This window comes from Grammomys surdaster, unplaced genomic scaffold, assembly GCF_004785775.1.
Source record: "Grammomys surdaster isolate TR1022 unplaced genomic scaffold, NIH_TR_1.0 253, whole genome shotgun sequence".
Lineage (NCBI taxonomy): Eukaryota > Metazoa > Chordata > Mammalia > Rodentia > Muridae > Grammomys > Grammomys surdaster.
The window spans coordinates 633,439-648,463 of record NW_021604694.1 but is presented as its reverse complement, the minus strand read 5'-3'; the positions used below and the strand labels follow the sequence as shown (position 1 = coordinate 648,463).

At 48.2% G+C, this 15,025-nt stretch overlaps 1 protein-coding gene across 2 annotated transcripts; it reads left to right on the top strand.

The window, feature by feature from the left end:
• Positions 1 to 304: 304 nt before the first annotated feature.
• Positions 305 to 2,829, top strand: Znf768 (zinc finger protein 768). Of its 2 annotated transcripts, none has more exons than XM_028775166.1 (2): positions 305 to 471; positions 738 to 2,829. In XM_028775166.1, the coding sequence occupies exons 1-2, from the start codon at positions 384 to 386 to the stop codon at positions 2,333 to 2,335; spliced, it is 1,686 nt and encodes a 561-aa protein (XP_028630999.1). In that variant the 5' UTR covers positions 305 to 383; the 3' UTR covers positions 2,336 to 2,829. The 2 variants fall into 2 exon arrangements, 1 of the variants encoding a protein (XP_028630999.1); XR_003712359.1 differs by having other exon boundaries at positions 353 to 541; positions 738 to 853.
• The last annotated feature ends 12,196 nt before the right edge of the window (positions 2,830 to 15,025 follow it).

Here is a 15,025-nt window from a genome sequence, read left to right as displayed (position 1 = left end):
ACACTTCCTGTGCGGGGGGAGGGGGCGGAGAGCAGTAGCCCAGCCGGGGCTGGGGGCCGAGACGAGGGGTCTCGGGCTGGGAGTAGTAACTGGGGACGGCCGGAGGAGTCGGCTAGCCCCTCACCTCCGAGGCCACGACGCGCGGGGGCCGCCGAGGGCCACAAGACAATCAGAGACCTTGGGAGGGGGCGGGGCAGCGGACAGGGGCGGGGCCGGAGAGGCCCAGGGTCAAGACGTCCGGCCTTCGCGGCCGAAGCCAGGCCGCCCGGTCTCCTCGGCGGCCCTGAACGGGCGGGTGGCGAGGGCTCGGCGCTCCGGGCACTCGAACTGGGTCGCAGGATCGTCCGCCATCGCCACCGCCGCCGCACTGGGAGCTAGCAGGGATGGAGCGGGAGGCGTCGTCGTGGGGCCTCGAGCCCCGGGATGTGCACGGTCCCGACGCAGTGGGCAGCCCTGAAGGGTCTCTCAAAGGTGAGGGAAGGACCGCGCCCCCTAGGAGTATACCAGAAAACTAGGCTGTGGCCTGTGGGAGGAAAATAAGGTCAGAATCTTAAACACTTGGAAGTGGGGTGGAGGGTGGTGGTGCCCCCGGTCTTTGGAGAGGAGGTAGTACATTTCATCACCTCGCTTGTAGGGCCAGTGACTCTGCTTGGGGAGTGGGGAGAGAAGTTAATGGACCAAATGACCTTCCAGATCCCCATTCAATCTGGATTTTCTGTAATTCTCTGATCCTGCAGGCAACACACGTGAGAATGAAGAAAGGGAAATTTCTCAGCAAGAAGGCAATGGGGACTATGAAGTCGAAGAAATACCTTTTGGGCTTGAACCCCAAAGCCCAGAATTTGAATCCCAGAGCCCCAGGTTTGAGCCTGAAAGCCCAGGATTTGAATCTCGAAGCCCTGGGTTTGTGCCCCCAAGCCCTGAATTTGCACCCAGAAGTCCTGAATCAGATCCTCAGAGCACGGAGTTTGAATCCCAGAGTCCTAAGTGTGAGCCCCAAAGTCCTGGCTATGATCCTAAGAGCCCTGGCTGTGAACCTGGGAGTCCTAGGTATGAACCCAAAAGTCCAGGGTATGGTTCGAAGAGCCCTGAGTTTGAATCTCAAAGCCCAGGGTATGAATCCCAGAGTCCCGGGTATGAACCACAGAACTCTGGAGATGAAGTTCGGAATTCTGAGTTCAAAACCCATAGCCCTGAGTTTGAAACTCAAAGTTCCAAATTCCAGGAAGGTGTAGAGATGCTTCTGAACCCCGAGGAAAAGAATCCGTTGAGCATCCCTCTAGGAGTTCACCCCCTGGATTCCTTTACTCAAGGGTTTGGGGAGCAACCCACAGGAGCACTGCCTCTAGGGGCTCCATTTGACATGCCTTCGGGGCCTCTGCTGGCTACGCCCCAGTTTGAGATGCTCCAGAATCCCCTGAATCTGACAGGAACCCTTCGTGGTCCAGGCCGGAGGGGTGGCCGGGCCAGGGGTGGGCAAGGTCCTCGACCTAACATCTGTGGCATCTGCGGGAAGAGCTTTGGTCGAGGCTCGACCCTGATCCAGCACCAGCGCATCCATACCGGTGAGAAGCCTTACAAATGTGAGGTGTGCAGCAAGGCCTTTTCCCAGAGCTCTGACCTCATCAAACACCAGCGCACTCATACAGGCGAGCGGCCCTACAAGTGTCCCAGGTGTGGCAAGGCCTTCGCTGATAGCTCTTACCTACTTCGCCACCAGCGCACCCACTCTGGCCAGAAGCCCTACAAGTGTCCACACTGTGGGAAGGCCTTTGGCGACAGCTCCTACCTCCTGCGGCACCAGCGCACCCACAGCCACGAGCGGCCCTACAGCTGCCCTGAGTGTGGCAAGTGCTATAGCCAGAACTCATCCCTGCGCAGCCACCAAAGGGTGCACACTGGGCAACGACCTTTCAGCTGTGGCATTTGTGGCAAAAGCTTCTCCCAACGGTCAGCACTTATCCCCCACGCCCGCAGCCACGCCCGTGAAAAGCCCTTCAAGTGCCCGGAGTGCGGCAAACGCTTTGGCCAGAGCTCTGTCCTGGCCATCCATGCCCGCACCCATCTGCCAGGCCGTACATACAGCTGCCCTGACTGTGGCAAGACCTTCAACCGCTCCTCTACACTCATTCAGCACCAGCGCTCCCACACAGGCGAGAGGCCATACCGCTGCGCCGTGTGTGGCAAGGGCTTCTGTCGCTCCTCCACGTTGCTGCAGCACCATCGTGTGCATAGTGGGGAGCGGCCTTATAAGTGTGATGACTGTGGAAAGGCCTTTTCGCAGAGCTCCGACCTCATCCGCCACCAGCGGACCCACGCAGCCGGCCGCCGCTAACCAGTCACGGGTGGGGAGATGATGTGCAGAAGAGATGGGGTCAGGGAACTTAAAGAAACCGCTTAAGAGGATAGAGGAAAAGCTAGAGGAGAAAAAAGGATAAAATATTCTAGAAGATGGGTCAGGGTGCAGGAAGTCACATGTCCTCGAGAAGTATGAGAACTGGGCTATGAAGGGGTTGGAGGGAGTTGAGACAGGCAACAGGAAGCACCAGGAGAGAGCCATGCTGCTTGCAGCAGTGAGCTCCTCATCTGCGATGCCCTGTTCTGGCAAAGTACTAGATGGGGAGGGGGGAGGGTAAGGGAGTGTCAGTTAGAGTAGGGTAGCTTAGATGGGTAGCTGCTGAGACCCTTGTGAAACCAGGAAGAGGGCAAAGGTAGGTAGGTGGGAGGTGAGGCCCAAGGGTCTGGACTGCAGAGCAAACCCCATCCTGCCTTGTCTTCCTCAGGCTTTGGAGCCGTTTGAGTTCAATAAAACTTTTATGTGGTAAGAGATTTGTCCTTAAGCTGTGTATGTTGACAGTTCCCTAAGCAATGGGAGACACCAGTCAGAACTGCAGCTGTCGGGGTCTTACCAGAGTCTTGTCCCAGAAGTGCTTTTATAATCGGTGGTTCAATGATCTTAGCATTTGAAGTTCAGAGAATAGTTTATTTACCCATGGGCCCCGAAGTTCATGTGCATGCCGCACAGATTCCAAGGGACTGATTGTAGGTGTGGAAGTCCTCAGCTCTTCTAAACTCAGGGTCTAGGTTTATGTCAGAAAAACTCCTGGGTACTTCTACCTTGGTGTGGCTGTTCCCCAACGAACCTTGGCTTAACCCCACCCTGTATCTGAGTTGGCACTTCCAGGCACCTCCAGTAGGTCTTTTCTCTAGGCTCTTGAGACTGGAGCAGGCAGCTACTCTTAAACTCCATCCAAAGAGGAGCCCAGGTACTTGTTTGACCAAGACTAAGGAACCACTTCTCCAGCCCCTTTACCAACCCTGTGACCAGCTGGGCTTGCTTGGTCTGCTTTCTTTGGTACCCTATTTCAATTAAAGGGACTACCGTGCTCCTACCCTGTTTCCCATCCAAGTTCCAGACTTAGGCTGATGTAGACCTACTATCAGTGAGAATAGAGGATTCTAGAATAAGGACTCTTGTGACCTTGGCAGAGGAGAGCAGGCACACCATGGGGAGTCTTTTGGGAGCACATTTTGAGAGACAGTGCCTAGTGGGAGGGCCTGATGAAGCATTTGAAAGTTTGTTCCTGTTTCACAGAAGTGGAGGCAGCCCGCCACAGAGGGCAGTGGCTGCTTAGTCACTGTGTGTCTAAGACCAGATTTGACATTCACACTCCATTTACCTTGCTCCACCCCTGCCCAGAGCTTGGCCACCTGTGTCTTTGGATCCTAGTGATATTCCCATCCTTGGGGCCTTCAAACTCATAAAAGCAAATGGCTTCTAAGGCCATTTCCATCCAGCTGGTCCTGGTCTGCAACGCTGACTCAATTCTACTTGCCTGGTTTCTCAAAATTAAAAGTACCTTTGAAAGTAGAACATTATTGTTCAAGTGAAATCTTACAGTAATTGAAAGACCTTTCTGAACTTAATGCAAGCAAGCTGCTGCTGCCGCCTCCTCCCTTTCCCTCCCTCCTATTGCCCCTCCCCTTTCTCCTCCTTGAAATGGTAACTCACCTTAGCCTCAAACTCAAGATCTTACTGTTGAAGTCTACTGAGTGTTAAGAGTACAGGTGTGCAGCACCACATCCGGTTTATATAAGGCTGGGTATTGACCCCAGAGCAAGGGGGTACCATTAACTAGAGCAGAAACCCTGCTTACACGCTTAGACTGGCAGTTACTGACACCTTCAGCACTGTACCAATAGAGCTATGTCTAAAGACTTCATACCGGGCATTTTATTTTATTTTATTTTATTTTATTTTATTTTATTTTATTTTATTCTATTCTATTTTATTTTATTTTATTTTATTTTATTTTATTTTGAGATAGGGTCTTTTTATGTAGCCCCAGCTGACCTGGTACACTCTGTGTAAACCAGGCTAGCCTCAAACTCACAGAGATCCATCTGCCTCTAACGCATGAAAGGCATGCATCATTATGCCTGGATTCACACCAGGCTTTTAAACATTCAATTCTATCATGATTTTATACTTGGATTTATTTGTTTTATATTTGGATCTATTACAGTACCGGAGCTAGAGAGCAGGATGTGGTATTTGTTAGGTAACTGTTCTAGCACCAAACTACATCTTCAATTTCAAATATTTTCATTGTTTTTCCTTTTTTGGTTGATTGGTTTTGATTTTTGAGACATGGTTTCTCTGTGTAGCCCTGGCTGTTCTGGAGCTCTGTAGACCAGGCTGGTCTTGAACTCAGAAATCTGCCTGTCTCTGCCTCCCAAGTGCTAGGATTAAAGGTATGCACCACTACTGCCTGGCTTAAATATGTATTTTTAATTTTTTTTATATAGGCTCACTATGTAGTCCTATTTAACTTGGAATTCCCAATGTAGATCAGGCAGGCCTCAAATTCGCAGAGATTTAACTGTTCTGGTGGAAAATGCATTTTTTTGCTGGGTAGTAGTGGTACATTCCTTTAGCAGACAAATCTTAGAGTTTGAGGCTAGCCTGATTGATCTACAGAGTGAGTTCCAGGACAGCAAGGGCTACACAGAGAAACTTTGTCTCAAAAAAAATTTATTTGCTGAGTTTTTTTTTAAAGACTTATTTAAGTATATGAAAACACTGTAGCTATCTTCAGACACACCAGAAAAGGGCATCGGATCCCATTACAGATGGTTGTGCGCCACCATGTGGTTGCTGGGAATTGAACTCGGGACCTCTAGAAGAGCAGCCAGTGCTTTTAACTGTTGAGCCATCTCTCCAGCCCTATTTGCTGGGTTTTTGGTTTTTTATTGTTGTTGTTTTTGTTTGTTTTTGTTTTTGTTTTTTTGAGACTGGTCCTTATTCTCAAGGCCTAGGCTAGCCTGGGATTTACTATGTATCCCAGGTTAACCTTGAACTTGTGGCAGCCCTCTTGCCTTTGCTTCTCAAGGCCTGGGGTTTCATGCAGAGTTCTCTGTCTTCCTTGGAGCCAATTTTTGTTTTTATAGATTTAAAGTGTTTTGCCTGCACATGTGTATGTATAGTAAGAATGTTCCTGGTGCCAGCAGAGAGAAGGGGGTGTCGGCTCTTCTGGAACTGGAGTTACAGATGGGTACTGAGAACTAAAGCTAGGGCCAATGCTTTATGTTTCTCAGCAATGTTTCTTCCTAGTGAGTTGATGTAATAAGACTTCTTGACCATCAAGACATCTCTTCAGAGCCGGGCGGTGGTGACGCACGCCTTTAATCCCAGCACTTGGGAGGCAGAGGCAGGCGGATTTCTGAGTTCGAGGCCAGCCTGGTCTACAGAGTGAGTTCCAGGACAGCCAGAGCTACACAGAGAAACCCTGTCTCGAAAAACGGGAAAAAAAAAGACATCTCTTCAGCCTCGAGATTTTTATCTTTTAACCCATGATTTATATGGATTATATATGTAGGCATGGACTTTGTAACAGGGCCATAGACCTTATCACAACTGACTCCATGATGGAAGAAGTGTCATTCAGGCTGTAACATGTAGACAGCACCACCTGCCAAAACTAAAACAAAGGTTTAATCCATCAAAGTCCATAGTACTGGGAAAGTCTCTGAATGCACTAACCTTGCTTTTTGGCTTCTGTAGTTACACTTCTGGCTAACTGTTCTTATTAACTGAAGTGTGTCAGCCCAGACCATGATTTTTGTGCTTAAGAGCTCATCCTGAGGAAGGCTCGGGCTACACTGGGATCCCAATTACCCAGTGTAGTCACCAGTCAGCCAATAAATACTTTTTATTGGCTTAAACCCATACCCAAGCAGTCTTCTCTGGTAGATAACCCCTAACAGATATGACATGGCTTGTGGCTCACTTGTGGAGGTCAGAGGACTATTTGCAGGAGTCTCTTCTCTCTCTCTCTCCCCTGTGGGTCCCAGAAGTTAACTCAGGTTTTCAGGCTTGGTAGCAGGTGTCTAGAACACATTTATACCCTGAGCCACACAGACTCTATCTTCAGAAGTTCAGTTGAATCCACTTTGAAAAAAGCATTCCAGCTGGGTTTCGTAGAGGGGTGGGGAGAGCCAGGGGACCCTCACCTGAGCATTGAGCTGCTCCATCTTACCTGTTGTATATAACTGTGCCCTAGTTGCACATGGCCGCAGAGAGAGACGCTACAATATATAAGCTGGGAGAGTGTGGGGCTAGCAGCTCTGCATACATATGTGGGAAAGCTGTAATTCCTGCTAGGTTAAGACTTTCCTGTGCAGCCTGTCCTTAGGGGGAGCACCCGCACTCCTGTAAGCACCCCTCACCTGTGCTCTGGAAGTGTGTCCACTAAACTCACTGGTTCTCCAGAGTGAACGCTGGTCAAATAGTGCCTTCAGTTTGTGGTTGGGACCTTGGGAAACGGGTAGCTGGATGTTGTTTATGTCTCCCCTGGGAAGGAATTTTAGCAACATGCCTTTACCTTCTGGGCCATTTTGCTGGCTCCTGAAGTACATTTTAAATTTTTTTTTAATATACATATATATATTTATCTGAGATTTTACCTTCATGCATGTGGACCACATGTTTGCCTGGTATCTGAGGCAGCCTCAAAGAGGACATTAGATGCTCTGGAACTATTACACGTGGTTGTCCTCTGCAAGAACAGCAAGTGCTCTTAAGCACTGAGCTGTCTCTCTAGCCTCCCACCCCCAAAACAGATTTTAAATTCAGTTTCTAAACATGTTTGTAGGCCCTTGAAAGCTGGGAGGCATAGGCAAAGTGTATGGGGAGGGGAAACTTATTTGAAAAGAAATAGCCTGTGTGCTATTTCCTCCGTATTACGTGTCTGTTGGTATCTGGGGTGGGGGTGATCCACTCTATGACACCAAAATCGCAGTATGCTCAAGTTCATCATAAAAGAAAAATGACGTGGTATTGCCATTGACTTAGGCACACTCGCCCGAACACTGATTGTTGGTAATGTTGGGAATGGAACGTGCCTTTTGTAAGCTCTGCCATTAAACCACATCCCGACTCCACCCTTACACTTCCACTTATTTCTATTTTTTTTTTTTAATGTATGTTAGTACACTGTTAGCTGTCTTCAGACACATCAGAATAGGGCAACAGATCCCATTTCAGATGGTTGTGAACCACCATGTGGTTGCTGAGAATTGAACTCAGGACCTCTGGAAGAGCAGTCAGTGCTCTTAACCACTGAGCCTTCTCCAGTCCTTCTACTTATTTCTAGATTCTTCTAAAAGCTAGTATAGCACAAGTACTCCATATCTAATTACTATATCAGGGAATAATGATGAGGAAAGAAATCTGGTATACATTTAAATGTATTTTTTGGAGGTGCCGAAGATCAAAACCAGGGCCACAGTCTAAGACACTCCTAAGAGTCCTGAACACTTTTAACTTGTGGTTAATTGACTTAGCAGATATGAAACCTGAGGACAGAGATCAGACTGTATCTAAAAACAGATCAAACAAATGAGTATGGGACAGAGCGGCTCAGACTCCACCCCTTTCTTTCATGCGGCTCATAAGGGACCGCCAGAGTCATCTGAAGCAGAGCCACATTTCCCAAAAGTCCACCACAAGGTCATGAAAGAACTCTGAGAACTCTAGGTCTGGACTGGCTGGTTTTGTGTGTCAACTTGACACAAGCTGGAGTTATCACAGAGAAAGCAGCTTCCCTTGAGGAAATGCCTCCATGAGATGCAGCTGTAAGGCACTTTCTCAGTTAATGATCAAGGGTGGGAGGGCCCGTTGTAGGTGGTGCCATCCCTGGGCTGGTAGTCCTGGGTTTGATAAAAAAGCAAGCTGAGCAAGCCAGGGGAAGCAAGCCAGTAAGTAACATCCCTCCATGGCCTCTGCATCAGCTCCTGCTTCCTGACCTGCTTGAGTTCCAGTCCTGACTTCCTTTGTAATGAACAGCAGTGTGGAAGTGCTACAAGGTCCGACACTAGGTCTAGCTGTTCAAGGTCCCACATGTTATCTGTGGCACACTGCCCTACACAAGGAAATGGAGGTTGTTCGATACTGTTGGTGAGTTCAGGTCAGGAACAGTGCTAAGCAGTCTTGTTTAATGTTGACAGCATTGTGTACAGCTTGTTTCTTTCTTTCTTTTCTTTTTTTCTTTTTTTTTTTTTTGAGACAGAATTTCACTATGCAGTCCTGGCTAGCCTGGAACTGACTATGTAGACCAGGCTGACTCCAAACCCAGAGATCTGCCTGCCTCTGCTTCATGAGTGCTGAGATTAGATGAATGACCCACCATATCCAGTCCAATTTACCATCCCCCAGGGACTTTCTGTGCAAAACAGGCAGGCCTTGGACTCACTCCCCAGCCTCCGTCTTCCTTGTTGGTGGCATATTACAGGCATTCACCACTGTGCACAGCTGGTCTTTGCCCTCTTCATTCTCAGGATTTCCTAGGGTCCACGTGGCACATGCTGACATATGTCATTATTCTAGTAGCTCACGAATTGAGAATCAGGGAGTTGTCTTAGTCAGGGTTTCTATTGCTTTGATAAAGCACCGTGACCAAAGGCAGCGTGGGGAAGAAAGGGTTTATTTCATTTTACAGTTTGGAGTCCATCATCCAAGAAGTCAGGGCAGGAACTCAAGGCAATGACTGATGCAGAGGCCAGAGGGGGTACTGCTTACTGCCTTGCTCACCCTGGCTGGCTTGGTTTGCTTTCTGATAGCATCCAAGACCACAAGTCCAGGGGAGGGACTGCCCGCAGTGCCCTAGGCCCTCCCACACCAATCATCAATCAAGAAAATCCACTAGAGGCTTGCCCACAGGCTAATCTGGTAGGGACATTTTCTCAATTGAGGTTCCTTCTTTCAAAATGACTCTAGCTTGGGTCAAGTTGACATCAAACTAGCCAGCATGGTGGTGGTGTATTATTTTATTTTCATTTTAACATCTAAATTAATAAATATTAGTAGATCTAAGCCATGTCAAAAAGGCATTTGGAGGATCCTCAGTATTTTTAAAAACTTAGAAATATATAAATATGTGTCTCTTGTCTCTGTTTGGGTATGTGCACGTGAGTGCAGATGCCCTGAGGCCAGCAATGTTGGCTCCGCTGAAGCTGGATTTAGGAGCTGCCTGGTGTGGGCCCTGAGCCCTCTGCAGGAGCCCTGTGCTCGGCCCTGAGCCCTCTGCAGGAGGCTGTGTTCTCCCTGAGCCCTCTGCAGGAGGCTGTGTTCTCCCTGAGCCCTCTGCAGGAGGCTGTGTTCTCCCTGAGCCCTCTGCAGGAGGCTGTGCTCTCCCTGCGGCCTCTGCAGGAGGCTGTGCTCTCCCTGAGGCCTCTGCAGGAGCACTGTGCTCTCGCTGCTGCTGAGCATCCCTTAAGCTTTTTTTTTTTTTTTAATTTGCTTTGGTTTAGTTTTTCAAAACAGGTTTTCTTTATATAGCCCTGTCCTAGAACTCAATCTGTAGACCAGCCTTGAACTCACAGAAATTCTTCTGCTTCTGCCTCCTGAGTGCTGGGATTAAAGGAATGCGCCACCTGTGCCCAGCTCTCTTCAGTTTTTAAAGAGAGTATATAGGGTTTCTGAGATCAAAACTCTTGAGGGTCACAGAACTCAACACTTACAGTGCGTCTCCTTTGTACTCATCCTGGGGAGGGCCAGATACCGGTAACATGTGGGTAACACTTTCTGTCTCCTTCTGGGACGCAAAAGAAAGGAAAGCCTGCTTAGAAGCAGCATGATGAGCCCCAAGGCGTGGAAGCAGAATGCTGGTGGGGAGGTGGAGGGGAGACAACGTCAAAGGGCAGGTGGCACAGACCCTTGTTTGTAACTGATTATTTGGGAATCTCACAGCATGCATCCCAATCACAATTACCTCCCAGTCTTCCCGTGTACTCCGTGGCCTCTCCCCTCCCCCCCCAAAAAAGAAAAGCAAGCCCATTTTGTGTTGACCATACTCTCAGGAGCATGGTCAAATTCCTCGTGGCCCGCCCCCGAGGGAGGATGAATCTTTCTCCTCCTGCATCTGTGTCAGAAGCCGTCAACTGAGGAGAGCTGAGCTGCTGCCAGTGCAGTCCAGGGCCAGCTCTCCCTTGAGCAGGGACAGCTTTCTGATGCTCACACTATCACCACCACCACGGGGCCAGCTCTCCCATGCCCATCGGTGACACACATCTTTAATCTCAGCACTTGGCAGGCAGAGGCAGGTGGATCTGTGTGAGCCTGGTCTACATAGCAAGTTCCAGCATAGCCAAAGCTATGCAGAGAGACCGTGTCTCAAATCTGTTGCCCCTCTACCCCCCCAAAAAAGAAAGAAATGTGCCAAGGGTCTTAAAGTAATGACTTTAGACAGCTGACAGCCAGGTGTGGTGGCACATACCTGTAGCTCCAGCTGTCCAAGACGCAGAAGCCTGAGCATCACTTGAACTCAGGATTTGGAGGCCAGCTTGGCAAACATGGCTAAACCATGTCTCATAAACCACAGTGGAGCAGGCCAGTGAGAAAGTTCAGTGGGTCAAGGTGCTTGCCACCAAGCCTGATGATCTGAGTTCAAATCTCAGAACTCAGAAGTTGTCCTTAGACATCCACACTTCTCTCTCTCACGCACACACAATTTTAAAAATTGTACAGCTATCAGCACACATGTGAAAGAGTACACAGTGGTAGTGAGAGCAGCATGTGCAAAGGCCCAGAGGTAGCTGGGGCAGGATGGATTGGCAGAGAGCTGGACAGGTATAGCCCTTTCATCCTGAAAATAATGTTTTCAGAGTCACAGAATGTGCTAGATAGTTCTGTGTCAGCTTGACTCAAGCTAAAGTCAGCTGATAGGCAGCAACCTCAACTAAGAAAGTGCATCAATAAGACCAGGCTGCTGGCACGCCTGTAGGGCATTTTTAAAATTAATGGCTAATAGGGAAGGGACCAGCCCACTGTAGGTGGTGCCATCCCTGGGCAGGTAGTCCTGGGTTGTATAAGAAGGCAGGCTGAGCAAGCCATCAGGAGCAAGCCAGTCAGCAGCACTCTGTAACTTCTTCATCAGCTTCGGCTCCCAGGTTCCTGGTCTGTTTGAGTTTGTGTCCTGACATCCTTCCATGATGAACAGTGATGTGGAAGTGTAAACCAAATAAACCCTTTCCTCCCCAACTGGCTTTGGTCATGGTGTTTCATCACAGCAGTAGAAACCCTAAGATGCCCTCTGCTCTATGTAAAAGGGCTCATCCAGTCATCTGCTATTTTTTTATCTTGATGTGATTTTTTTTCATGGCCTCTGTCCCCACCTGAAGTCATTTTCCTACTTGTATCCTGTTTGCCCACTACAGTGACAGGTTCCTGAAAAGGGGACTTGATTCTTTCATTATTCCATCTTCAGTGCCCAGAATAGAGTCTCACACAAAGCAAATGTGCAAGGCATGGTTGTGTCTGCTTACAATCCAAGCACTTGTTAAACCAAAGTAGTGACCCTCCAGCTCAAAGCCAGAAGGGGCTACACAGAGGGGCAGTCTGAACTACATAGGAAGACTGTCTCAACAAAAACAAACAAATGAACACACATTAAATCAATGTTTCACACCTCCACATGGTACCTGTTGGTTGTTCTGTGACTTTCTTGGGAAGCTCTGAGGGCTGAGGAGAAGGCTCAGCAGGTAAAGACAAGTGCTTTTGGCCAAGCCCAGTAACTTCAGTTAGATACCCCAGGTCTCACATGGTAGAAAGAGAACTGTCCTCTGACCACTTCCAAGCATGTACTGTAGTACACATACACTTAAGCACACGCACACACAATAGAATGTAATTAAAACAGAAGACATTATCTTCCCTTTCTGGAAAATGGTTATACTTCATTATTAGTGTCTTCTTAATGAGCCCTTCCCATGGTTCCTTGGGGTCATATCAAGCAAAGGCTGATGTAGCTGGAGAGGTTGTTAGGTTCTACGATGACAGTTAAACATTATTGAGACAGCTGGGGCAAAGGAGGGGCATTGGCGGGGACTAGGAGGAGCATAACAGGCCAGGGAGAATACGAACCAGAGCAGGTCCCAGTCCACCTCAGCCTTCTACAGGTTAGGCTCAGACAAACTGAATGATGATGGTCTTGTGTCTTTCATGCCGGGCTTAGAAATGTGCATATACCCCTTGAGGCAGCAGAGGACTGTCAAAGGTCGCTGCCTGGGGAGTCTCTGGCTGCTTTTCAATATGGGTGGACAATTTTCTTTGTTCCAAGTGCTGGGATCAATTCTCTGGGGATCCTGCTGACCACAGAAGATTAGTGATTGTCTCTTTCTATGGCTTCTAGATCTCAAGGGAGTTCTTATTGCTTTAATTAAAAGATGAGAGTCCCCTTGAGTCTCTTGCCTTTGTTTTTCAGGATATAGACAGACCTGGGAACTCATGAGCAACAGGCAAGCTCTCTACTCCTAAGCTGAACCTCCAGCTCCTAGTAGCCCCATCTCTCTTAGTTTGGTCAAATAGCCCAATGTGGCCGTGAATTCCAGATCTTTCTGCTTCAACTTCCCAGGTGGTGTAATTACTGGTGGTACCATCATTCCCAGCATGAATTACCCCCATATTTTGAAGGTTTGTTATTTTTAATCATGTGTATGTATGTCTCTGTGTGTATATATAAGTGCAAGTACCCTCAGAAGCCAGAGGTGTCACATCCCCTTGGAGCCAAGCTAGAAGCAAGTTGTGAGTTGCCTAACTCAGTGGGAACTGAACTCAGGTCCTCTGCAGAAGCACTATGTGTTCTTAACTGCCGAACCAATTCTCCAGACTACATGTTCCTATTTCTCAAAGAACTGCTAGGTTGTTCTTAGCATCTTCTTGCATTTAGTCTCACTGTCTATGCTTCTGTTTAGAATTAACCCACAATTTCAGCTCCAGGTCAAGGTTAGCTGCCTGAGATTCATGATGGCAAAGGGGGAGAAGGGTGTGAGATCTGAATGAGAAATGTCGTCTGTATGTTCATGTATTCGAACACATGGTCCTCAGCTGGTAGATGTTGTTCAGGAAGGATATGGGACCTTCAGGAGGTGGATCCTCGTTGAAGGAAGTGGGTGAGGGGTGGATTTTGAGATTTTATATCCTCCTCCACATCCTGTTCGCTCTCTGCTTCCAGACTGCCCATGCAGTGGGACAATACTCATGTTCCTGGCACATGCCTTCCCTACACGATGACTTACAGCCCCTCTGAAAGCATAAGCCAAAATAGACTGTTGGGAAACCAGGTTACTTAAGGTTGAAGCCTACCATGTCCAGATAGCAGCTCCTTTGAGCCTGGTGCAAAATGGAGGCTCCCTTTACCAGCAGGGCTTCCCCTTCTCCGCCTGATCTGAGGAGCCTGACCCCAATCTTCTACCCGAGGAAGGTCATGTAGTTCTTGGCAAACTTACAATTTCAACTCCTGCTCTCCCGATAAGAACCAACCCAGCAAATACCTGGGATCCCTGGAATGCCTCTCCATGCAAACGAGGAAGCACACACATACCTCAATAAAGTGCACACACATACCTTTTCCCATAAGTTGCTTTGGTGCTTTATTGTAGCAACAGAAAACAAAACAAAAACCCAACCCTAGTACAGGAAAAGAGAAGCAGGGCTGATTATTTTAGTTCTATTTGGTACAACATTTGAGGAAATATATTCATTTAAATAAGCCAGGTTGGAACACTGCACTATCATAAAACCATCAGAATCAGACAGAATTCCATATTTACTGGGTAAACAGAGGCAGGCATGTTGTGTTAGGTACTTTTTCTGATGCTATGATAAACTATCACACTCAAGAAAGTTTATTTGGGTGTATGGTTTCAGACAGTTTAAGAGTCTTTAATGACAAAGACACACAGCAGCCAGCAGCAGGCAAGACAGCAGAAAGTGGAGAACTAGCACATCAACTGTTGGCTTGAAGTCAAGAGTGAACCTGCAGTCTTTAAATCCTCACAGCCCTTCTCCATGACATGCTTCTTCAAGCAAGGCTGTGCCTCCCCATGACTTCTCTGAGTCTCCTATGGGGACCAAGTGTTCAGATGCCTGAGCTTACGTGGGGGCATTTCTCATTCAAACTACCACACATGTGCTTTGTATTGGAGCTCCTTGAACCACTTTTGGGTGGGAGCTGGGGAACTTAACAGGGTGTGATGGAGCTTGGGAAGGCAGAATCTTGAAGGATGCCATGCCAGGGGCCCAGCCAAGCTATTTCTCTACCAGAGCCTCCTTCATCGATTCAATGAAACTGTACCTATTAAATCCCTCCCCAGCCTATGATGTCACCAGAGATTCTCAGGGAGAACAGGATGCATACCCTAACCTCAAGGAGCTCAATGACAAATCGTCAAAGAGAGAATAAATATAACCTGACAGAGGCAAGGACAGGCTGGTGTGAGGTGCACTGTGTAGAACCCTCCTTAGTCAGGACAAGAGGAGGCAGAAACATACCAGGGGGAAAGGACATGAGCTCCAATACAGCAATAGGAAGGAGAATGACTCTGGAAAAGCTGGGATAGCTGCAGCCTGGGAAAGAGCTGGGGCCTGACTTTATAAGGCCTTCTAAGGCTCATCAAGGAATCTTGTCTCTGACTCAAGAAGGCATCTACAGTAGCTATGCAGTGACACCAATGGGATTTGCTATCT